The sequence below is a fragment of the Phyllostomus discolor genome, chromosome 7 (assembly GCF_004126475.2).
Source record: "Phyllostomus discolor isolate MPI-MPIP mPhyDis1 chromosome 7, mPhyDis1.pri.v3, whole genome shotgun sequence".
Classification (NCBI taxonomy): Eukaryota; Metazoa; Chordata; class Mammalia; order Chiroptera; family Phyllostomidae; genus Phyllostomus; species Phyllostomus discolor.
Genome location: NC_040909.2, coordinates 42,525,682 through 42,551,103, shown reverse-complemented (window position 1 = coordinate 42,551,103; position 25,422 = coordinate 42,525,682). Strand labels below are relative to the sequence as shown.

At 37.5% G+C, this 25,422-nt stretch overlaps 1 protein-coding gene across 2 annotated transcripts in view; it reads right to left on the bottom strand.

Moving 5' to 3' along the window:
- The window catches only part of RAD18 (RAD18 E3 ubiquitin protein ligase), a 113,680-nt gene that overhangs the window by 72,486 nt on the left and 15,772 nt on the right, over positions 1 to 25,422 (bottom strand). For both annotated transcript variants that reach the window (XM_036030858.1, XM_028518897.2), the window contains exons 3-7: positions 22,804 to 22,865; positions 21,507 to 21,577; positions 11,920 to 12,257; positions 9,979 to 10,078; positions 5,200 to 5,384 (exon numbers count right to left, since the gene is read on the bottom strand). In XM_036030858.1, coding sequence (XP_035886751.1) covers positions 5,200 to 5,384; positions 9,979 to 10,078; positions 11,920 to 12,257; positions 21,507 to 21,577; positions 22,804 to 22,865 — 756 coding nt within the window. The remainder of the gene's footprint in view (positions 1 to 5,199; positions 5,385 to 9,978; positions 10,079 to 11,919; positions 12,258 to 21,506; positions 21,578 to 22,803; positions 22,866 to 25,422) is intronic.

Sequence of the window (25,422 nt, the reverse complement as noted above, 5' to 3'; positions counted from 1 at the left end):
TTGGGGGTGAATAGCATGTTCTATATTTTGACTTATGTGATAGCTGTACACTTCACAAGGATTATTTATGTAAGTAAATTATACCTCAATTTTTTAAAATACACATAAAAAAGTGAATATAACAAGTCACTGGATACAAAAATATATAAAATCAGTTGTATTCTTATATATCAGCAACAAGTAAATACATATTGATATTTTAAAATAGGATACAATTTAAATTGCATCAAAAACATCAAATATGGAAAGGGGGAAGGGTTTTCAGGAACAAGTATAAAGGACACATGGACAAAACCAAAGGGGGGCAGGATCGAGGGTGGGAGGTGGGGATGGCTGGGGTGGAGGGTAGTGGTGGGGGGAAAATGGAGACAACTGTACTTGAACAAAAATAAAAAATGTGAAAAAAAAACAAATACCTATGAACAAGTCTTTTAAAAGATAAAACTTCATACTGAAGATTATAACACATTTCTGACAGAAATGGAAGACAAATAAATAAAGGGATTAACTAAATTCACAAGTTGTAAGATTCAAATACTATGTAGATATCAACTTCCCCAAAATGATCCACAGAGTAAATGTAATGCCAATCCAAACAGGTTTTTGTTTCTTGATGGAAATTTACAACCTTATTCTAAAATTTATACGGAAATGCAAAGGGTCTAGAAAAACTAAAACAATTTCAATTAACAACAAAGCTGAAAGAAATACAGTACCAGCCAGCAAGATTTATTATAAATTACTTATAAAGTAATTAAGACAGCACATTGCTGGTAAGTGACTGAGGAAACAATGCCCAGACCCACGGATATATAATTAGCTGATTCTCAGCCAAGTCATACTGACAATTCAGTGGGGAAAGGATAGTTTTTTTAATAAATGGTGCTGTATCAATTGGCTATCTACATAGAAAAGGACAGAAGAATCTTGCTTCCTACCTCATAACATATGGTAAAGTCAAACCCAGATAAGCCATAGATCGAAATGTAAAAGGAGTAATGATAAAGCTTTTGGAAGCTTAGATCTGCATGACCTCGTAGCAGGCAAGGACATGAAAAAGGAAAACCGCACCTGACCGGGTCATGTTAAAATTAAGAACTTCTTCTCAAATGAAGCCCTTGGGAATGAAAAGGTGAAATGGAAGAAGGAACTAAACACACAAAAATCCAGCACGATTTCTATCCAGAAAATTTCATGTACTCCCACAATAAATAAGAAAAAATTAGATCTACAACATAGAAAACGTGGGCATAAGACCTAAATGGGCGTTTCATCCAAGAGGATATCCAGATGGCCAATAGCACATAGAAATGTGCTAAACATTAAAGTCATTAGGAAAATGCAAATTAAAACCATAATGAAGTACTACCATGGATCCACTAGAATAGCCAAAAGAGAAAACTGACTATACTAAAGTTGTTAAGGATGTGGAAAAACTAGAACTTTCACACCTTCCTCATAAGAATGTACATTGGTACTAAGTTTTCGGCTGTATCCACACATGTTGAAGATCTGCAAAAACATAACTATTCCAATCCTGGGTGTATATATTCAAAAAAATGTGTGCCTGTGTACACAGACACATGTAAAAGATTATTCACTGCAGCATAATTTTTATGAGCCAAAGAGTGGAAAAATCCAAATGTCCATCAACCAGTGAAAGGGTACTGATATATTACCCTTGCCCTGATAAGGGTAGAGATATATTCAAATACTCTAGAGCAACAAAAAAAATCTTTTGAAATCACAAATGTACACAAAAACATGAATGAATCTTATAAACATAGCACTGTACAAATAAAGATACACTCAGTATATATGAGCTATTTATTATTCCACTTATAATAATCAAATATAGGCCGAAACAGGCAGAATGAATGTACAGTGTTAGAGGTCAAGACAGTGGTCGTCCGTGGGAATGAAGGCGGGCAGTGCCCGGGAGTGGGCAGGCACTTCTGGGATCCTGGTGGTGGTATGAGCAGTGGTTAGAGAGATGTGCCCTTGGTGAAACTTAGTGATTAATTCACCAAACAATATACTTACACATTGTGTACTTTTGTGTTTACATGTTGTACTCTTGATTTTTTAAAATATTGGCAATTCTATGTATGCTCATAACTGAAGAAACTCCAAAATGTGTGTGTGGTTAAATGAAAAGGAGAAATCACTGAAGAGTGTATGCAGTTCCAAACCGCTAAACAACAGGGATACTCCATGAGTGATGTGTCCTTAGGCGACTGTCATGCGAACACCACAGAGAGTGCACTTACACAAACCAACGGGACGCAGCATACCGCACACCTCAGCTACATGGCACAGCCTACTGCTCCGAAGGCCACAAGCCTGCATAACACGTTACTGGGTAACTGTGACGTAATGGTAAGTATCTGTGCAATGCATCACGCTACGAGGCTATGATCACAACAACACATCACTAGGAGATAGGAATTGTTCACCTCCATTACAATCTCAAGGGACCGCTGTCCTATCTGTGACCCATCGTTAACTGAAATGTTATATGGTGTATGACTATACAACACAAACAACTTTATAAAGCCACAGTGACTGAGGACATGTTTATGTGTATTAACGATAATGGTAACATTTACTGAATACTAACTACTTGCTAAGGTACTATGCTAGGCAGTTTATATGAGTTTTATTTTCATGCATTTCTCTCAAAAACACCATGAAGTAGGTAGTGTGATAATCTTTATTCTATTGATGAGAAAACTGAGATAAATAATTTTTTTGCTTTAAATTGTATTGTAAACATTTTATAGTACATTTGTAATTTTAAGTGCTACATAACATTCTAACCATTTTTGAATATTCACTTAACACTATTATTCCAAGTATTTCACTATTTTGATACCATAGTAATGAGCATCTTTGTGCACATAATTTTTTTAAGTATATTTTGTTGATTATGCTATTACAGTTGTCCCATTTGTTTTTTCCCTTTTATCCCCCTCGGCCTGGTATGCCCATTCCTTCCAGCATTCCCTCCTCTCCCCACCTAGTTCATGTCCATGGGTCCTACATATAAATTCTTTTGACTTCTTCATTTCCTATACTATTCTTAACCACACCCTGCCCATTTTGTACCTACCATTTATGCTCCTTATTCCCTGTACCTTTTCCCTCATTCTCTCCCTTTCCCCATCCCCACTGATAACCCTCCATGTGATTTCCATTTCTGTGATTCTGTTCCTGTTCTAGTTGTTTGCTAATTTGTTTTTTTATAAGTTGTTGATAGTTGTAAGTTTGTTGTCATTTTACTGTTCATAGTTTTGATCTTCTTTTTCTTAGACAAGTCCCTTTAACATCTCATAGAATGGCTTGGTGATGATGAACTTCTTTAGTTTTGCCTTACCTGAGAAGCACTTTATCTGCCCTTCCATTCTAAATGAAAGCTTTGCTGGATAGAGTAATCCTGGATGTAGGCCCTTGCCTTTCATGACTTGGAATACCTCTTTCCAGTCCCTTCTTGCCTGTAAGGTTTCTTTTGAGAAATCAGCTGATAGTGTTGGGCACTCCTTTATAGGTAACTGTCTCCTCTTCTCTTGCTGCTTTTAAGATTCTCTCCTTCCCTTTCATCTTGGATAATTTAATGATGATGTGTCTTGGTGTGTGCTTCCTTGGGTCCAACTTCTTTAGGACTCTCTGAGCTTCCTGGACTTCCTGGAAGTCTATTTCCTTTGCCATATTGGGGAAGTTCTCTTTCACTATGTTTTCAAATTAGTTTTCAATTTCTTGCTCTTCCTCTTCTCCTTCTGGCACCCCTGATTCAGATGTTGGAATATTTAAAGTTGTCCTGGAGGTTCCTAAGCCTCTCCTCATTTTTTTTGAATTCTTGTTTCTTCATTCTGGTTGAATGTTTATTTCTTCCTTCTGCTCCAAATCGTTGATTTGAGCCCGTTTCCTTCCCTTCACTGTTGGTTCCCTGTATATTTTTTTTCATTTCCCTTTGCACAGCTTTCACTTCTTCCTCTATTTTGTGACCATATTCAATCATTTCTGTGAGCATGCAGATTACCATTTTTTGAACTCTGGTTCTGATAGGTGGGCTATCTCATCATCGCTTAGTTCTTTTACTGGAGTTTTGATCTGTTCTTCCATTTGGGCCATATTTCTTTGTCTTGTTGCACCTGTTGCATTGCAAGGGGCAGAGCCACAGGGGTTCACCAAGGCGGAGCAACTCTCTTTACTGTGCTGTGGTGGAGTCTGGATGAATTTTTAACTCCTTGGTTGTCAAACTTCCATACAGTTTGATTTTCTGGCAGTTCTGGTTGTTTTTTGTTTTTAAATTGGTTAATTTCCTTCTTTTGGTTGTGCAAGGAGGCAAAACATATCTACCTATGCCTCCATTTGGCTGGAACGCTGTTTTTATTTTTTTTTAATTGTTGTTTAATTACAGTTGTCCCACTCTTTTCCCCACTGCTCTCCTCTGCCCCAACTCCCCCCTCCCCCACTCCCACAGTTAATTCCTACCCTGTTGTCCATGCCCACGGGTACTTTATACATGTTCCCTAACTTGCCCTTTCCCCTTCTTCCTCTCATTATACCTCTTCCTCCTCCCCACCCCCCACTCCCCTCTGGTCACTGTCAGTTTGTTCTTTATTCCCACGTCGATGGTTCTCATTTTATGTGTTTGTTTGTTTTCTTCATTAGGTTCCACTTATAGGTGAGATCATATAGTATTTGTCTTTCACTATTGGCTTATTTCACTTAGCATAATACTCTCCAGTTCCATCTATGCTGTCACAAAAGGAAAGAGCACCTTCTTTTTTTCTGCTGCTTAGTATTCCATTGTGTAAATATACCACAGTTTTCCGATACATTCATTTAAAGAATTTAAGGAACTTGCCCATAGTCACCCAGTCACAATGCTGCAAAGCTGGCACCATAATCCAGACTCTCTAAATCAACTCTTTATCCCACACTATCTCTGGAAAGACACATAGAAATCAGCAGCACTTAGTGCTTCTGAGAAGGCAATGGGGACTGAGACTGGCTGAGAGAAAGGCTGGTGTATCACAGTATATAATCTAATACCTTCTGAAGAAATACATTTGCATTTCTTATCTATTTTCAAAAGTATATCTATTCAAAATCTGTTTCTATGCTTTATAATCCCAGAGCTATACAAAACTGCTATAAGCAGGATGAGCATTACTCACTGTTCTATTGCTTTACCTGATTTAGGATGCAGAGCATCACACTGAGCATTGTACATGTGTACAAATTCTTGATGCCTTTTAATGAGCTGTTGTTTATTTCCTTGAATAGATAATCCATGTTCTTTTAGCTTTTTCTTTAAATCGCGATCTGATAGCAAGTTATATACAGTTTTGGGCAGCGGCTTCCTTTTCTCAACAGAACTGAAAAGGGGAGAAAAAGAGATAACTGAGGGTTATTGTGAATTATCAAATGCTTTTCATTTAAAATAGTAATTTACCTTCTGACTGAATACCAAGGTAACTGGGAGCATGGACCCATTAAGATAAAAATGGGAAAGAGAAGTATGAAATTCGCAAATCAAGTTGACTGTGTTTGACATGATGCATCAGAGGTGCCAGTGAGACATTCAGATAGAGAAACTTAGGTCTCAGAAAGAGGGAATGCCTGAAGCTACAGACTGGGGACTCACATAGAAGGCCTGTGAACTAAATGAACTAAATGCTCTGAGAACTTCACTAAGAATCACATTTATGTAGACTTATTCAATTCTCTATCTCTTTAAAGCATGCTTTTCCTAAAATTTGCCTATAGCTCCTATGCAAAATCTCTGCAAAAAACAATTATATCAGAGTACAAATCCTATTGTGTATTAAGCTATGGACTTAACATTACTATCATACATATCTTCTTTAGAAAAAGTTTTAATCCACAGGCAAAACTGCCCCTCAAATCCAAGACAATCATTTTGCAAAAGCACTAGATAAAATAAAAGAAGACCTATTGGGACAATTAGCTTTGCCCAACTCATTACCACCAATGAAAAAGGAATTCAGAAAACTGGTGGGTAGATGATATTCTTGAGCTATCATCTTCAAAGAACACAACTGAAAACAACAGCAAAAAACACAAGGGTTTTGTTCTCTTCAACTTAAAGTAATTATATTAACAAATATATGTATATAAGGCATTACAAGAAGGGTATTAGCAAAATCACCATCTGGCTCTTCATTCTATTTTCATAATTGATATACTGATTAGCACTAAGTTTTAATTTTAAATGTAACAAAGCCCTATTAAATGAATTTCTTTCACTCCCTCCAAAATACCAGTTAATAAACATTATTTGTTAAAATGGAATAGAAGTCAAGCTACCCAAGGGTATCAATGACTTAAGGCAATTTTATAAATGGAAATTAGTTAGTGAGTTTTAATCTAATTATAAACTTGTTCTCTGAGTATATCACCTGACTCAACACTATGTCAATTAGGTTGACATAGGTGATTAGGTTGACAATTAGGTAATTAATAAATACATATTCAAGGGTGTTCTTACAATTGTAATCATTTTAAAATGGGACTATCAAAATTTCAGGTAAAAATTAATAGGAAGCTGAAAGCAATAATTTTATCAAAAAACAAGATTTCACAAAGGACTTCCATATAACTAGTTCACAGAAGGCCATGATATCCAAACTCCAGTATGTCTTGGAACCACTTAGAGAGCTTATTTAAAATGCAGATTCTTGGTCACTTCTCCAAATCAACCCCCAACTTACTTTGTCCTGAAGTGGGGACCTAAAATCTATATTGATAAGGTTCCACAGGGTAAATCTAATACAAATAGTTCAGAACATAATGACAAAAATGACAGTTAAATATAGATTGAAAAAAACAGATACTTCTCTACTAACCAACAGTGTCATTCCCTGGCTAAATTATTTCTTTTGTGATCTATCAATAAAGTCTATAAGCCAGAAATAACTATTTAATTGAAGAAAGACCTGCAAACCCTCAATGGATAACATTTTTCTGAAAATCTCTCTTCTTACAATGACAGCCCGTGGAACTAACTCAACAAGACTGATAAAATTATGGCTAAATCCTGGTAGGTAGATAGAGCTGAAACATTTTGTAGTAGTTTATACAAGCACATTGTGAGGGACAATGCATTAAGTCTGTATAGCTAAAAGCATTTATTTTATCAAGGACAGATGAGTCATGACTATGAAACTCCAATGGAAAGCTGCACTCTTCACTGGCACACACAACAAAGAGCACCAGCAGAAATCAACAATTTCTGCCAAGAATGCTAAAATATGAAGCCTCACAAATGTTTCCCAAAACATGAAAATGACACTGATCTTTCTTCCACGATTTAGTGAAACTGAATGAACACATTTAAGGGGTCCTCAGAACCTGAAGACATCAAAAGAAAGAGCATTCTTTGAATCAACTCTGATATGAATCTACACAGAATGGGTTAAGGGCTGTCATCATATCAAGAAAATGGCCTGTCAGGGTATTATGGAAACAATGTTTCAATGTCAGAGACTCTTTTATGTAACCAGACCTCAGACCAAGTTGTAACTCCTTTAAAGAGAAATGAGGCTCAATGTGTCCCTAAATGCAGCTTAACAAACACCAGTTTCACAAGATATAAGTTATCAGGACAAAGATGTCTGGGGATAAGAGATAAATTTAGGAATTACTGGATTAAAGAAAATCTAACAATTGTCTTTAATGGAGGACTTCTCAGAGGCTTCAATACACTAACTTGTGTAGTCAGTCTTTTCCTAAGAGACAGATTCAGTCTGCGGTGCTTCTAAGTTGAACAGCACAGCAACTGGCAGGACTGCAGCAGCCCACAGAACAGGGTCTGGAACTTCTATTGGAACCGGAACTTAACTATGTATGGATGCATATGTCTTTGAATTAAATGTGTTAGAGGAAATATGGTGGATGCATCTAGAAAAACAGCAGTCCTAAGATATCTGTGTTGATTCCTTACTATTCAAGGAGCAAATGCTCAGCTTCTACATCCCCAACTCTTTCTTTAGAAGGAAACATTTCTAAAGAAAAATGCAAACCATCCAATTCTGATGGCTTATGGGAAATCATCCTTGGGATGATCCAGTTTCATTTATTCCAAATCTCAACTAATAAAGTAACCTACAGAAATCTAATTTTATTCTCAGCAACACATTTACCCACCAGGAGGGAGTGCTGGGCACACACAGCTGCAAAGGCACTTGTGGCCATACAGGGGGGCCTAGAGGCCGCCATGGACAATAGCTGGGGAAGAAAAAGGAGGTTGGGTGAAGCAGCACAGTCCCCGAGCCTTCTGTCTCTACTCTCAAGCAGCACAGCCAATTTTACCTATTTTAAAGATTTTTATTTATTTCTAAAGAGAGGAAAAATGAGGGAGAAACAGAGAGAGAGAAACATCAGTATGCAAGAGAAACATCAGTAAGTTCCCTCTTGCATACTGGGGACCTGGCCCGCAACCCAGGCATGTGCCCTGATTGAGAATCGAACTGGCAACCTTTCAGTCCGCAGGCCAGCACTCAATCCACTGAGCCACACCAGCCAGAACCAATTTTATCTATTTTTAAATGTTATAGTTCACAGTAAGACTTTACTTGAAAAAAGTTTTGCTAGAGGGAAAATATTAACTATCAAGCTAAAAACACTACAATAAGAAATGTCAATGCCCCCCAAAGCAAATTAATAAAGCATCATTGTAGGGTATGTGTTAGCTTTTGTAAGTTATAACAGCATGAGTTTATCCCTTGAAACCTGATTTCACTCCATATTTACTGGTACTCAAAAATTAAGTGATGCCATTTTATCTTTAATCACAAAAAATAATAAAGGTTCCTCCCTTACTAACATGGTTTTTAGAAATGCTCTTCCAAGTCCTTCAAAACAGGCAAATATAAGAGCCTATCAATCTATTCGCCCCGACCTCCCAGACACCATTAATTTCCTTACTCCTCCTCCTCCTTTTCCAAATCTCTCTGACCCCTTCTGTGTCAGAAGAAAAGTTCTTTCTACACATCAAAGATTAACTTCATTATGGGGCTCTTCATCTCTTATGCTCCCGACCTTGTTCAATCTAACATCTGCTCCTTCCCTGGAAACAGTGGAAGGAGAGAGACTGAAGGCTTAACGAATTTCTATTTTAAGAAGTAAAATCTTCCTTATTCTAGATGTTTCCTGCTTTCCCAAACTACTGTCTCATCTCTCTTCTTCCCTTCATCACCAGACTCCTCTAATTTGTAGCTCCTTATTATCTTCATTAACCACTGATTCCTGAGCACCTGCAATATAACTTTGACTAAAATTTCATTCCCAAACAATTTATATGTATAACAATAGAGGTCTGCATAAATAAATTACTGTGACTCTGATGCATAAGGGAAGCAAAACAGCAGTGTGGGTGCAAACACTGAGTTGACAATTTATTAGTTATGCCACCTGGGTGGTGGGGCTTGAGGCAAGAGGACATTCCATTTCATATATATATTTGCCCTTTTGTGCCTTTTAAAGTCATATGTATATAATGGCCTACTGGAAAAAAATTATTTTAAACAAGCTGTATTTAAAATTGTGAAACTTCTGAGCACCCTAAAAACCAAAGAAAGATTTTATACGTTTTAGATTCAGAGTCTAATCTTACTCTTTGGCTAAAGAGCTTTATGGTAGTTCTAAAGTTCTAAGAGAAGAAAACAAGTTTACAGAAAATTTAATCCTAAGTGACTAATTTCTTGTTAAGTCAATTCTATTAGCAGTTAAATTCAATAGCTGATTATATTTGGCAAAGTGGGAGTAGAGAAAGAACAAGGAGAGGGAATGGAAGAGGAACTGACAGAAGTAAAGGAAAGAGCAAGTGGGAGAGGGACTCTGGCACCTGGTCACTCGGATAAAATGAATACTGTGCTTTTCCCCCAAGTTTACAAAAGCACAAGGGGCATCTAGCTAAAGCAGCTCTACCATTATGCTTGACTTTCTTACCTTCTGAGGCTTTCCTTCTTTTCTTCACGCGATAAACAGTTGTCCAAGTGCTTATTAATATGATCTTCCAGAATATGAACCCCACAAACAGGACAATCCACTATTTAAAAAAAAAAAAAGGACGATTTATTTTTTGGTAGAATGGGCAAAAATAATACAACATGGCATTGTTCACAGATTAAGATAAAAACCAGAATCCCATGAACAACTCAGAAAAGCAAAAGAGGAAAAGAATGGCCCCTCTGGGCAACAGGAGGGGGACAGACTGGTTACTAGGTAAGGACTGAATTGTGGGAGGTCACAGAATTCAAAAGGAAGAGACTGCAAAGAAGTTTGGAAATTTGTTTATAAGAAAATGCTTTGGTTAAGTCATTTCTCCCAAGATGTGATGAAACTATAAAACTAATCTTAGGTTTTCCCAATTAGGACCATCCATCTGTGTTTAGTGCCAAAGCACTCGCAACAACCTGAGTTAAGACACACTTGGCTGGGGCGAACTGAAGGGGGTGGTGTGGCACAGCTGCAGTAAAGCATTTACTGGTTCGGGCCCCTACTGCTCACTTTATCAATGGTTAAAAACATGTTGATTTAGCTCTTGTTTGTAAATTAGGAAACACAATCATTCTCAAACTGTTCCCTGGAGTTCCGGGGATCTACACAGGTATCTTGGGGCCCAGAGGCCACCACGGGTGACAGATGGGGACAGAGGGAGAGGTCAGGCAGAGCAGCGTATCTCTAACGCAGCAGGGCCTGCTTGGTCTCTTTCATACGCTGCGGTTCGTTGTAAGATTTCACTTGAAAAAATGATTCTGCTGGAAGACATAATTTAACTATCAAGCTAAAAACACTACCATAAGAACTGTGAATTGACAGACTGACCAAAAGTAAGGTACACTAGGAAACAAAGTAAAATGTACATATCCGTATGAAACTTAAACAATCGAGTACTAATAAACTAATGTCAATCTAAAATCAATAGCCACTAACAGCCCTGCATTGTGTGAGCTGTGAGTGTACCAAAGATGTCTAAGGCACAGCTTCTGCCTAAAAGGTCCTCTAAACATCGCTGGCAAGAACAGACATGAATCAACAGGTTAACAGGCTGACCCACTCATCAAAAAGTTAAGCAGATTATACACAACTAGTCCAGAAAACACGCTCTACCATTTTAGTACGGGAGCTATCAATACTATCCAACGTACCAAAGGGTGGTTAGGACCCGGACAGGGAGTCTGAAAGGCGGAATGGGGTCAGCATACACTGCAAAGGGCCAGGGAGTCACGGTTTCGGGCTTTGGGAGCCAGGCGGCCTCTGTCACAACTATTCAACTCCGCCATGAGGCATGAGAGCAGCCATGACAACATGCAAACAAAGGATGTAACTGTGCTCCAGTGAACCTTTACTGACAAAAATAGGTGTAACAAGCCAAATTTGGCCTGCATGTAGTGGCTGCCAGTCCCTGGGTGTATTCAAGGAGAGTGGGGAGACCAGCTTGGCTAGAGCAGAGGACTTTTGAGAGGCAGAGCTGAGTAAGTTTGGACAGGAAGGGCAGGGGTCATGTTGTTTTAGGCTGTAAACAGCAATCAGAACAGCTTGGAAGTGTGCAAGTAATGGTATAATAACATACAAAGCATCTTTCAAATAGAAAAATATGAAGGATGGGGGGAATTAAAAGCTGAAAAACAGAAAGTTACTGCCACGCTCAAAGTATAAAGTAATGAAAGTTGTTTCATTTATGCAACAATCAACCCGAATCCAAGAGAAACAGAACAAACATCTTGAAGCACTGCCTGTATCAACTGTTGAGACTGTTATAAGTCAACATATGGTTCACCCTTTCTTGAATTTCTCCCCACTGAAAATGGCACTTATTTATTCTTATGTCACAAGGGATGAGAAGGTTTCCATTAGGAAAATACACACATGAAAGTAATTTCCTACCTTTAGTAACGTGTCTCAAAGTCGACGTAGAGGGTGACTCAGGAACATTAGCATCCGAGGTGCCTGAAACTCTCTTTCCCAAGGAAGGTGTCTCATTGGCCTTTGCAGAAGTGCTCACCACTTTTTGAGGGCTGAATTTGCTTTCACTCTTGTTCATCGACAACTTCGATGTAGAACCACCAGCTTCTTTAATCAAGAAATTCTCCATTAACCTGCTTCCTTGCTTTAAAGAATGTCTAAAGGCTACAGGAGTGTGTACTTTGGCAGCAAGGTTCTTTGAAGAGGAGGAAGCAGGAGAAATGGGTGGTGACTCTAAGGCAAACTGCAATAAATGATTCCTTGAAGGACAAAAAACACAATGGACAATTAAGATATCAAGTAATGTATAATAAGTTAACTAACATAAGCTGATTTCCCAAATAATACTGATTTCTATGAAATATAAAACTTAATCCATAATGATAACCAAACCAAAATGTTTCTTCTAGAATAAAATAAATACAAAGCAATATATCTGACTTTAAAAAACAGTTAATCTGTCTATAAAAGAAAATGGAAGGACTTCAGATTCTGGCAATGGAGAATAACTAGTATCAGAATTAACTTCCAATCATAAATAACTTTAAAATCTGGACAAAATATATACAAACAACTGTTTGTAAGCATGGGCTATAGTCAGCACAAGGCTACAAACCCTGAGAGAAGAGAAACATGAGGTGATCCAATACTTCCCCAAGAGTTTCCCCAGAAGCATTTTCTGGGGGCTGTATTTGAACTAAAGTCAAAACACAGACCAGTGGGCAGAGGGAACAGAGACCAGAATTCTAGGCAAAGGTGGCTGGGTTTGGAGGGATGGCGTGCTGAATAGGGGTTAGCCATGAAAAGTAGACCCCAAAAGTCTTAGAAAATGTCCATTTCTGATGATCTGCAGGGCTGCACAAGCATAAGACAAAACCAGGAGACCTGGCAAGAAACAGAGGCTAGGAAGCTGAGATTCCAAAGGTCAGAGCTAAGAAAACTGTTGGGAGTTTGAGCCCATCCAGAGCTAAGAGACCTTGGTGCAAGACCCCAGACATTCCCCAATAAGGCCCCAGACACTGTAACCCAAGTAAGGCCACACCTTAGGAAGAAGGACCACACTCTAGAAATATAGTTTAAAAAAAAAAAAAAAAAACTGAAACAGACCAAACCTAACAAAACACTAAACCAGGCCTATACAAGATAAAAGTGAAGAGCTGATAATTTAACAGCCTATCAAAACAAAATTCAACATCTTTCAAAAAAGATAACTACAGTCCCTATTATATTTCACCTACAAAGTTCAACATAAAATTGAAAGTTATTTGACATGCTAAAAAGCAATAATGTAGTCAATAATCGAGAGATAAAACAGTCAATGGGGACTTCTGGCCAAGATGCTGGTGTAGATACATACATATACTTTGCCTCCTCACACAACCAAAAGGACAATGACAACTTTAAAAACAAAAAACAACCAAAACTGCCAGAAAATCAAATTTTACGCACATCCAACAACCAAAGAGTTAAAGAAGAAACATTCATCCAGGCTGGGAAGAGGGGTACAGAAGGGCAGCCTGGGGACAGAGAACACGCAGTAAGCCAGTGGCTGGAGGACCGGGCAGTGAGGTGGCATCTGGTGGACTACTTTTGTGTGCGGATAAACCAGGGGGAACAACTGCAGAGACAGACTGTGCAACACAGGGCTTCCAGTGTGGGAAAATAAAGCCTTAAAACCTCTGACTGAAAAAACCTGTGGGAGTTGCAGTGGAGGGAAAAATTCCCAGCCTCACAGGAGAGTTCATTGGAAAGACCCATAGAGTCCTAGAACGTACACAAGATGATCTACCCAGGAATCAGCACTGTGAGGACCCAATTTGCTTGTGGGTAGCAGGGGAAGTGACTGAAAGCTGGCCGAGAGGTGAGCAAGCAGCATTGTTCCCTCCTGGGGACAATTCAGTGTCACAACACAGTGAAGTGAGCTGTCCCCGCCCCCCCCACCCCCGGCAAATACCTCAGGATCTTCCCCTTACAACAAAACAGCCCCCCCCAGACAAAGAAATACAGGTCAAATGAACGAAAGAATTAAAGATCCAAAAATAGAACTAAATGATGAAGAGATACCCAACCTATCAGATGCAGAGTTCAAAACACTGGCAATCAGAATGCTCACAGAAATGGCTGAGTATGGTCACAAAATAGAGGAAGAAGTGAAGGCTGTGCAAAGGGAAATGAAGAAAAATATACAGGGAACCAACAGTGAAGGGAAGGAAACCAGGACTAATATCAACAATTTGGAGTAGAAGGAAGAAAAACATTCAACCAGAACAGAATGAAGAAACAAGAATTCAAAAAAAAAATGAGGAGAGGCTTAGGAACCTCCAGGGCAATTTTAAACATTCCAACATCTGAATCGTAGGGGTGCCAGAAGAAGAGGAAGAGCAAGAAATTGAAAACTTATCTGAAAAAATAATGGAGAACTTCCCCAATCTAGCAAAGGAAATAGACTTCCAGGAAGCTCAGAGAGTCCCAAAGAAGTTGGACCCAAGGAAGCACACACTAAGGCACATAATCATTAAATTATCCAAGATGAAAGGGAATGAGAGAATCTTAAAAGCAGCAAGAAAAAAGGAGAGAGTTACCTACAAAGGAGTTTGCATAAGACTATCAGCTGATTTCACAAAAGAAACCTTACAGGCAAGAAGGGGCTAGAAAGAAGTATTCAAAGTCATGAAAGGCAAGGACCTATATCCAAGATTACTCTATACAATAAAGCTATCATTTGGAATAGAAGGACAGACAAAGTGTTTCCCAGATAAGATCAAGTTAAAGGAGTTCATCAAAACCAAGTCCTTATTATATGAAATGTTAAAGGGACTTATCTAAGAAAAAGAAGAAGACCAAAAGAATGAACAGTAAAATTACAACAAACTCATAACTATGAACAACTGAACCTAAACAAAAACAAACTAAGCAAACAATAAGAACAGGAACAGAATCACAGAAATGGAGATCACATGGAGGGTTATCAGCAGGAAGGGTTAGGAATGGGGGGAAATGTGAAGGGAATCACATTTCAGCAGGGAATATGAAGCATAAATGGTAGGTACAAAATAGACAGGGGGAGCTTAAGAGTAGTATAGGAAATGGAGAAGCCCAACAATTTGCATGTATGACCCACGGACATGAACTAAGGAGTGTAAATGTAGGTGGGATGGGAGGTGCAGGGTTGGGGGGAATAGAGAGTGGAAAAAAATGGGACAACTATAATAGCATAATCAACAAAATATATATTTTAAAAAATAGTTCATGGAAGGAGATCCAGAAGTAATCAAAAGAGTGGCATTAGAAGATAAAAATGTCAAGAAACTATGATGAATACATTTAAATAAAAAAGAAACATAAACAAATGGATAAAAAGACAGTGTAATAAAAGGGAATGAAAATCTATCCCAGGAAAGATAAAGGCATATAATGATCAAATTACTGAAAAATCAAAAATCAAGAGAAAGTCTTATAACCAGAAAAAAACTAAGACACAGGACACAGACTCTAGGACACAGTTTTTCAATCTTGGCACTATTGACCCATTAAGATAATTGTTTGTTGTCAGTTCTGTTCTGTGCATTGTAAGAAGCTCAGAAGGAACTACAGGACCCACCAGACATCAGCAGCATACATCCCTCCCAACCAGCTGGAGACAATGAAAATACATGCAGACACTACCGAATGACCCCTGGGGAAAGGGCTAAAAGGAATGCAAAATCACTCTCAGGTAAGAATCCCTGATCTACAAGAACAGTAGGAAATATCACTGACTTCTCAATAAAAACTATGGAAGCAAAAAGAATAGAATGGCATCTTTAAAGTACAGAACAAAAACAAAACTTCCAAGAATTTTATTTCCATTGAAAATATTCATCCAAAATGAAATCAGTATAAAGACATTCTAAAGCAAACAAAAGCTAAGAGAATTCCTCACCAGCAAGCAAAAAATATTTTTAAAAATCTTCAGGCAAAAGGAAAATAGTCCTAGATGATAACACAAATGTCAGCAAAAATCAACAGTCCCAAAAAAAGTAAACATGCGGCTAAAAGACCACTGACTTCCTTGAAAACAACACTAACAATGTCTTGTGCAATTTATAATATATATGGAAAAAAGATCTCTCCAAACATAGCAAAGAATAGGGATTAAATAACACAAATATAGTATAAAGTTTTTGCATTGCTCAGGACATGATAAAAGTACTAATTTATGGTACTCTGTATTATGTTACAGGTGTATTTTTATAATTTCTTGAATAATCCCTTAGTTGACACTAAAAGGTATTATGCAAAAATTAACAAAGGCAATAAAATTATAAAAATACTCTAGTATCAACAAAAGAGCAGGAAAAAAGAAATAACATTTGCATTTAAAAAAAAATTTTATTTTTAGGAAGGGGAAGGGAGGGAGAAAGAGAGGAAGAAAAACGTCAATGTGTGGTTGCCTCCCGCACGTCCCTACTGAGGACCTAACCTGCAACCCAGGCATGTGCCCTGACTGGGAATCGAACTGGCGACCCTTTGGTTCACAGGCCAGCACCCAATCCACTGAGCCACACCAGCCAAAGTGGCATAATATATTTTTAAAAAGAACAAATGGACAAAAAGAAAACAAAGTAACACAGTAAACTGTAATCATTTTAAACGTAAAGACTGGATTAAAAATAAGAGGCAACTATATACTGTTTAAAAGAAAACACTTTAATATAAATAGCCAGGAAAGTTGAAAATAAAAGGATGGAAAAAGATGTACCATGACAACACCATCCAAAAGAAAGCTGATGTGGCAACCTTAAACATTAACAGCAGACAAAATAGACTTTAAGGCAAAAGCGTTATGAGAGATGAAGACGGACATCTCATTGTGACAAAATGGTCAATTTACTTGGAAGCCATTAAAATCATAAATTATATTCACCTAACAGCACAGCTTCAAAAATGTATAAAACAAAACCTGGCAGAACTAAAAGGAAAGATAATCAATTCACAATATTTAGTTTAAATAATAGTGAATAAAAATCTAAACATACTTCTCTAAGAGAATACGCAACAACCAGTAAGAATATAGATCTGAGCCAACCCAATTAGTAAACTGATGTGATTCACAAGTGAAAGCCATTACACATGGCAAATGCAGAACACACATTCTTTTCAAGGATCCATGGCACAATTACCAGTACAGATATGTTCTGGGACATAAAGCAAGTCTCAACAATTGCCAAGACCTTAACAATTCAGCTTATCTTTTCTGACCACTGAAAATTCACATGAAACTCAATGAAAGTAACTGGAAAATCTCCAAATGTTAAGAAATTACACACCACACCTTTAAGTAACTTCACAGGTCAAATACCAATGGAGACCAGAAAATATCAAATATCAATGGAGACCAGAAAATATTCTGAGTTGAATGATAGCCTGGGGGTTGCTAAAACAATCCCTAGAGACCAAATCATAACTTATAAGAAAAACTGAGAATCAACATTCTAAAAGCTTCCAAATTATAAGGTTAAGAGATGAATAGCAAGTTATATCCAAGGAGGGAATAAATAATAGATACTAGCAAAATAGAAAACAGGCATATAAAAGAAAATGAGCAGAGCAAAAAGCTGAAAAAATTGAAAAAATTAGTAAATTCCTACATATTGAAAAAGAAAAAAATAAGTGAAAATAAAAATTACAAAAACAAAGAATTAAAAGATATTTTTATAGATCCTACAGAAAATAAAAATAAGAGGGTGTTATAAATACTTTATAGCAATAAATTAGAAATTTTAGATGAAATGGACAAAGTCCTTGAAAAACAGTACTCATCAACACTGAAGAGGGAAGGAACAGGAGACCTGAAGAGTAGAAGTATCTATAGCTACTGAAGAAACTGAGCTGCAATCGAAAGCCTTCCAGAAAGAAAGATAGTTTTGCTGGTGAATTCTACCAAATATTTAAGAAAAAGATAATATTGTTACACAAACACATCCAGAAAATAGAAAAAGAATGTTTCCCAACTTATATTAAAACCAGCATAACTCTGATAACAAAATCTGATGAACATTTTAGGGGAAAAATTACAGTTCTGTAATATCTCATAGCTACAGACAGAAATATACTACATGAAATATTAACAAATAAAATTTAGAGATAAATATAATCCATCATGACCAAGTGGGATTTATTCCAGGAATGCAAGGTTGGTTTGCTAGTTGAAAAATCAATGTAATTTACTGCATTAGCAAAATAAAAGAAAAAAATGTATAATCATCTTAATAAATGCAGAAAATACATTTGGGAAAATTCAACACCCATTCACAATAAAAACACTCAGAAAACCAGGAATAAAAGAAAATTTTCTTACTCTAATAAAAGATACCTTCAAAAAACCTACAGCTAACATCAGTCACTAATGAGACACAGAACACCTCTCACTAAGACTGCAAACAGGACCAGGTGTCCACTGCCATCACTCCTCTTCAGATTGTACTGGGGGTCCTAGCTTTTGTGGTAAGGCAAAACAAGTGATATAAAAGATACAACGGTAAGGGGGAAAAAAGCTTTTAATTTGCAGATGACATTATTATGTTCATAGAAAAAATTTTTTAAAAATCTACAAGCAACTAAAATAAGTGAATTTTTGCAAGGTCACTGAATATGTCCATAAACAAAAATTAATGTTCTAGCTATATACTAGCTAACAGAAAATGAATTTTTTAATAAATACCATTTGAAATACCATCAAAAATATTAACCACCTGAAAATAAATTTAACAAAAATATATATATAACTTATATCTTGAACTACAAAACAATGCTAAGGGAAATCTCTGAAAGGTCTAAATAAATGAGATATCGATGTACATGAATTAGAACACTAGACAATGTTAAGATGCTCATTTTCCCCACACTGATTTTAGAGAGTCGATGCAATCCCAATTGAAATACAAGCAACCTTTTTTCAAGTGAAATGATATTCATTCTAACATTTACATGGAAATCAAAGCCCTAGAATGCCAGCAGTCTTTAAGGAAATCAAATTAGAAAACTTGCACTACAGACTTTAAGGACATACTATACAGCTACAGTATTAAAAACACTGACTGCAGTATTAGCGTCGAGAGAGACAAAGAGAATATGGAACATAATGTGTCCAGAATTAGACCAACACAGAGAGTCACTTGATTTACAACAAAGGAACCAATGCAATTCAGTGACTCTTCGTATTACATCCTTAGTCACTGAAGTGACTCTTTTTAATCCTTACAACAATCTCTCAACGTATCAACAGCATTGTTCCCATTTTTCAGATGGAGAACAGCGGCCACTGACATCAGAAGTAACAGGGCCAAGACGGAAACCGAGTGCTACCTGAATCTGAAGCCAGTAGGCTTTAAACTAAAGCATAAGGTGAAATTATATTCTGCATACTCTTGTGAGACGCTAAGGGAATTATCTATTACAATTATCATCTAAGATATTTAAATTCTTACACGTGGAGTAAATACATGGAGAAAAAGTCATACCTCGATGGTGAATAAACCGAAGTACCGAAGTATGCTCTATTCATAAAAACAATGATATACATGTAGACTGGCTGCTATGCAAAACTACAGAAACAGTATTTTCTAAGCCCAAGAATGACATTCCACTAAGACAAACATATTTTAATTAAATTTTGTTGAACACAACAGTTTCTTAAGAACATTACTTTAAATAAAGTTGACTTGAGGAAAAACAAAACACTTGTTCTTTGAAAACAAGACAAAAGTTAGAAGAAAATGTAACACATACATGTCAGCCTGTGTCTGAAAACCTCTAGAATTATTTCCAATACCATTATGTTATTCCACTTAGAATATTAAATTTTAAAAAACCATGTCATAAAACGGTAATGGAAAGACAGGAAGAAACAGAATCAACAAACCATATAAACATCTCACATTTTGTCATAAAATTAAACCTCTTCCCTCATCAATCTTAAACCGGATTTTAAACTAATGAAGTTGACTAGCTTGAATTTCATCAGTAATTTTGCAAATAAGATACCACAGTGCTTCAGACATGACAAACGTCCAAGAAATGCTCACCGTATGACAAGGCAGAGAAGGCAAACAGAAGGATAAATACACCCCGAATCTAGAGAGAATGCTTCCTGCTCCACCACACCCACTGTGACAATCAGATAGCCTGTTCCTTTTGGGAAGAAGGGAGGGAGGGGGGAGTTCAGTTGTTCCAAGGCTTCCTTTTAAATTACTGAAAGTTCTGTGAACACAAAGATATTGATAACTTCTCTTCCATGAACAGATGCTATTCTTTGTAACACTCCCTTCTTCCTAGCAGGGATGTTGTTATGTTTTCAGTACCATCTGAAGAAAAAATACAAGCCTTCCAATACTGTCTCAAAAGTTCCTTTCCAAAGACATGACTCCAGCTTTTCTCACAGACTTCAAAATCTGACTGAAAGACTCACTGGTAAAAAACTGTAATAAAAGCAGTAACTCTAATTATGAGAATCAGAGAATCTCAGACATTCTTAATCTAAGAAAACATATCACATTTGTATGACTTTGCTTAGGGAAATAACTAACTAGCCAATTTCCAGAATGTCATCTTAGGTAAGTTCAACGTACTCAAATTTGATCATTTTTTAGGATCGATAAATGTGCAATTCTCTTGGAAGAAATCTCTACATTTTTAGAAGCAATGTAATGTACTTCCAAGAAGACTCCAAGAAGCCTGGAAGTCCTACACTTAAGTATACAGGCACCTAACCATTAATTAAACACAGTGGATTCCTACTAAAAATTCCTGCTCGACTTGCATGATTAAATCTAAAAATAATTCAAGATACTGTTTGGTAAAACATGCCTTTTTATATCCCTCTGGGTGATCAAACTCACCTTCACCATCATGTATTTGACAGTTAGTAAGTAAAGCTACACTTTTGAGTTAATAAAGTGTCTACTAATATTGCACATGACATGTCATTTTATACATGCTAAGTAAATCAGATTAAGAATGAATGGATTAATATGTAATGAACACAGAAACAATTACAGATGTATTTGTGTACATGGATTAGTATGCACATAAGAATACATGCATGTGTTCCCCAGCTCTGGAAGCAATGATACCCCAGTAACAATGAGCACAGCACACTCCAGATCCCAATTTCCAAATACCATTCTCCAATAAAAGGAGAACGGTATTTTCCCAACTATTGGGAAAATGGTTGACTCTAGGGCTACGACAGGCAAAATAAAAAATGAAGCTAGAGTATGCTTGTAGTACCCAAAAGTAAGTGCTCAAATCTGCATTTTAACTGTTGTGTTTCATAACAGGTGGATTTCTGTTGAGTAAAGGGAGAAAATCCCACTGCCATTATAATTGGCCATGTATGATTAATAACTGTTACTGCTTCCCTTCTTTACCCCAAATATCCAAACCTGCATTCTCTAATCCCCAAAAGTGTAGAGTAAAGAGGGACACATAAATGGCAAAAGTAGTTAAAGTTAGTCTCCAAATCATACCGTGCAAAATTCAAGCTTTTTACCAGTTCATCTAACACGCGGTTATTTTTCAGGTCTGGCTCTGTGACTGTCTAGAAACGAAAAACACCAGATGGGAAAAGGTCAGAAACAATAATTTACTTGTCATAATCTTGTTTTTGAAAATGTGTGACCCATCCTCCTGAGACTTCCCATCCCATTTAGTCTTCCAGGAAAGCTTCAAAATAAAGTTCATTTTATCTCATACTAACATGGTATTTAAAAACAATTAATCAGAATCAGCCAACTGGAAATCTGATAAAAGCTCCCAAAGTATATGGTCAAACCATATATATACTCTGTACTAGGATAAAACCTAATATGAGCAAGAATGCCAGCATTCAGCATTACCAAAAATTTCTCTTGAAGAACAAAAGAAACACTCTTCTAAATGATAATATTGGGAGAGACACCACAAATCCAAAGGGAGCTTAACAACAAGATTGGTTTTCAGAACTGCAACAGGAAAATGGTAAAACCTGTGGTTATTCAGGATAAATGGTATACAGTTTATCTCCATGATGATGTCATCTTGACAAAGACAGTGTGCCTTAAATTGCAAGAGCTTAGACTTGAGAAACAAACTATCATTTCTTACATAGGGCTTTTACATGATAGCGCAGAGGAATTCTGACACTTTGTACCTACCAGCGGCATCACACTAGAAGAACCAAACCCTTAATCTGGTCCAGGTGTCCTTTCAGTTAGACCTTACTGTCTCTTACTTCTTTCTTTACTATGTTTACTTTCCCTCTTAAGCTATCCTTTCATCTATTTCCACTACTTGAACAGCTTCAGAAACCAATACCAACAAACTGCCCAGTGCTGTCCCTGAAGGCCTGTTTTGGGAAAGAAGCAAGGGACCAGTCAGGTTGGGTGCAGCCCAACGTCCATGAATCCGTTTTCTGCACAAATACTTACACCAGTCGTCTGCAAATAAGTAATACTCCCACCAGATTTTCTACCCAATGTAAGAAATTATAAAAACTGAACAGCCATAAAAACATAGGTCTTAGGATTTGAGTGCTACATTCCGAACTTGAAGTTAGTTTTTACCTCCTAAAATACATTTAGGTTATCAGAAATCCCCACAAAAACTCGAACAAAGCCCAGTTCCCCACATATGTGTTTTAGAGCTCCTTCTGAAAATGTCTATTATGTGGCTTAAGCCAACAGTTACATATATTCTCTTGGGCATTTGTATACATATGAAGCAGAAATATTTGCACCAACCAGTAAGTTTTTTAAAACAAAAAAAAAAAAGGAAAGAAAAACTCACCACACGACAAGTTGGACACTGTGTTTTATAGGACAAAAATTTTCTTATACAGAGAGAACAGTCTGCAAAAATATAAATGCAACAAATTAATAAGCTATATTAATACAGGAATCTGATCTCTAATAAAATCTGACTTAAATTCTAGAATATTATCATCTAAAGTGTATCATTATAATCTCAAAATTCTAGTACCTCTACCTATGCACATTTGCAAATACGATTAAATAATGGTTTTAGGAGAGAAAAATATATCAAATAATAATAATCACAAGTCCTTAGGACACCACAACTCCATAAGCAGCACACATCACTCTGTATTCACCCACAACATGGTCAAAACATGCATATAAGACCTGGGATGGATATTGCATTAACATGTCAAAAATATTTACTGCCTCATATTCTAAAATATAAGCTTTGAAATAAGATAGATACACTTGAAGAAATAATATATACCCAGCTTATCAAATGAGGGACTTCTATACCCTAACTTTATAAACAATGTCCGCCATCCCACTTTTAACAAGTACTTTTGTGGCAAACACTATGAAAAGAACAATATATAATGGAAGGTTCTTGACCTCAAGGAGCTTACAAAATAGTGTAACAATTACAGTGTAATAAGTCCTTAAATAGGAAGCTGACATTAACTAAATTCTTCACACCCAAGGCACTATAAAATGATCTCCCAAAGAAAAACAATACACGTGACCAATATCAGAATGGCACTTTACTGGTACATACTCTGCTAGTAGCCCAAATTCAGCTCAGGGAAGGGGCTTCATTTAAAACAGGATTCAGTTTAGTGAAAGAGGAGGAGACAGGATGAGTTCAGATATAGATATCCAGCAAGTGAACAAGTTATACCAGCCTCAGTAAGAGCACCCAAGAGGAAAAATTTAGAACAAGTTATAAAAAAGATAAAAGACAGAGTTAAGTTCTTTGGGAAGCAAAGATGAATAAAGGGGGCTTCTGGTTTGGTATGTAAGGAGCTTGGAAGCCCACACTCTTTCAAACAAGAAAAAAAGCTGAGTAGACTGGAAAATCAACAACTCTTCTTAGATTCATCAGAGAACAGGGGTCACAGAGCAACCTGATGCCCTCAAAATTGGAGGGACAGACAGGCTGTATATAGAGTAACAACTTACCTGAGCAGAAACCCATGACCAGAAACTTATGGGGAAATCAGAGAAGAAACCTCTGCTGGAACCAGAGTCCAAAGAGAGCAGGTGGAGTTGGAAAACCCAGACTGTAATTGACAGATTGCTGGAGGCTCAGTGCTCACAAGTCTGAGTTTCAAAACTCCAGGGCAACACAGATATTTTGGGGGTGGGTTCACACTTACTGAGTTTCAGCTCTAAGAGTTCTATTAGGTTCTCAAAGTGACTATGAGACAAGAGTCCCCTAGTCCTTCTGCAGAGGGAGGGAGAAAGCAATAATTTTGAAATACACCAGAGCACTGTTCTCTTCTTACCAAGACTTGCCCTCAAGAGAAACTATTTTACCAGAACCTATTCTATTAGGGTATTATCAGAGCCCAGATGACATGGGGGAAGGGAAACAACCAACTCCAGCTACTTCTAGCTGTCCTGTCAACCTGGGGAAGTTGGGGGACCCCAGGTGTGGGGGAACTTTGTCCACAGAGGCCCCCGTCCACCAGAGATGAGAATAAGTCTACCAAGATATGATCTGCTTGGGGAGGAAAGTGGCCGATGTCTCACAGGAGTAGGGCCAGGAGCCTGTTCCTCAATGGGCTTTCATTGGGTTCGTTTGCACAGGAATTCAGGTAAAGCTCATTAATCATTGCCAGGAAGTAAGGATCAAACAATAGATAACAAAGAACTCTGAGGGCCTATTTCGAGTCAGGGTCAGAGAGCTAAAGAGCTATAAAACTTTGAGGAACAAACTTACTTCTTGCTTGGACCCTTATCAGTTAATTGAGAGCATTCTAAACAAAGCAGGTTTCACAGGATTTTACATATTCTTTCTTAGGCCTGATCACCCCAGGAACCCGCCCTTTCCAGCACAAGGCTGCACCACCCTCTGTCATTGTTTCAGGCTTAGGTGGAGCAAGGCAAATAAAGCAGCCAAGAGATTAGGAGATTTCTTCCAGACAATGAGGACTCAGGCTTTGTCCAAGCCAAAGGGCAAGGGTCCATTACCTGCTTTTGCTGTAGCCCCCTAAATCCTTCCTTGGGGGTCTCCCACATGATCCTGCCTGTCTTAAGTAGTTCCCCCCTTGGGGAATCTTACCCGTCATTGGCTAACTGACCAAGCATTGGGGACCAGTTATGGATGAAGTAAAAGGAGTAGCAGTGGCGCTTCTGCCAGGGAGATAAGCTTTTGTCTCCTTGGTGGCTCACAGTTCAAGGTTGCTCCCTCAGTCTTAGCCTTGGCAGGGGTTACAGCTTCTGAAACCAGGCAGGGCAGTTCCCAACACACGGGGGCACCTGAGAAGCACCTGTGAGGTGCACAGTCCAAGGGCACAGGCTGACTTAAGGGTTGAGGCTAATGACAGGACAAGAGAACACACCTCACATCACTAAAGGACTGTGTACTGCAGCTCCCTGTACCTAGTACACTACATCCCACTACCAGGAAAAAATTGTAAGGCATACC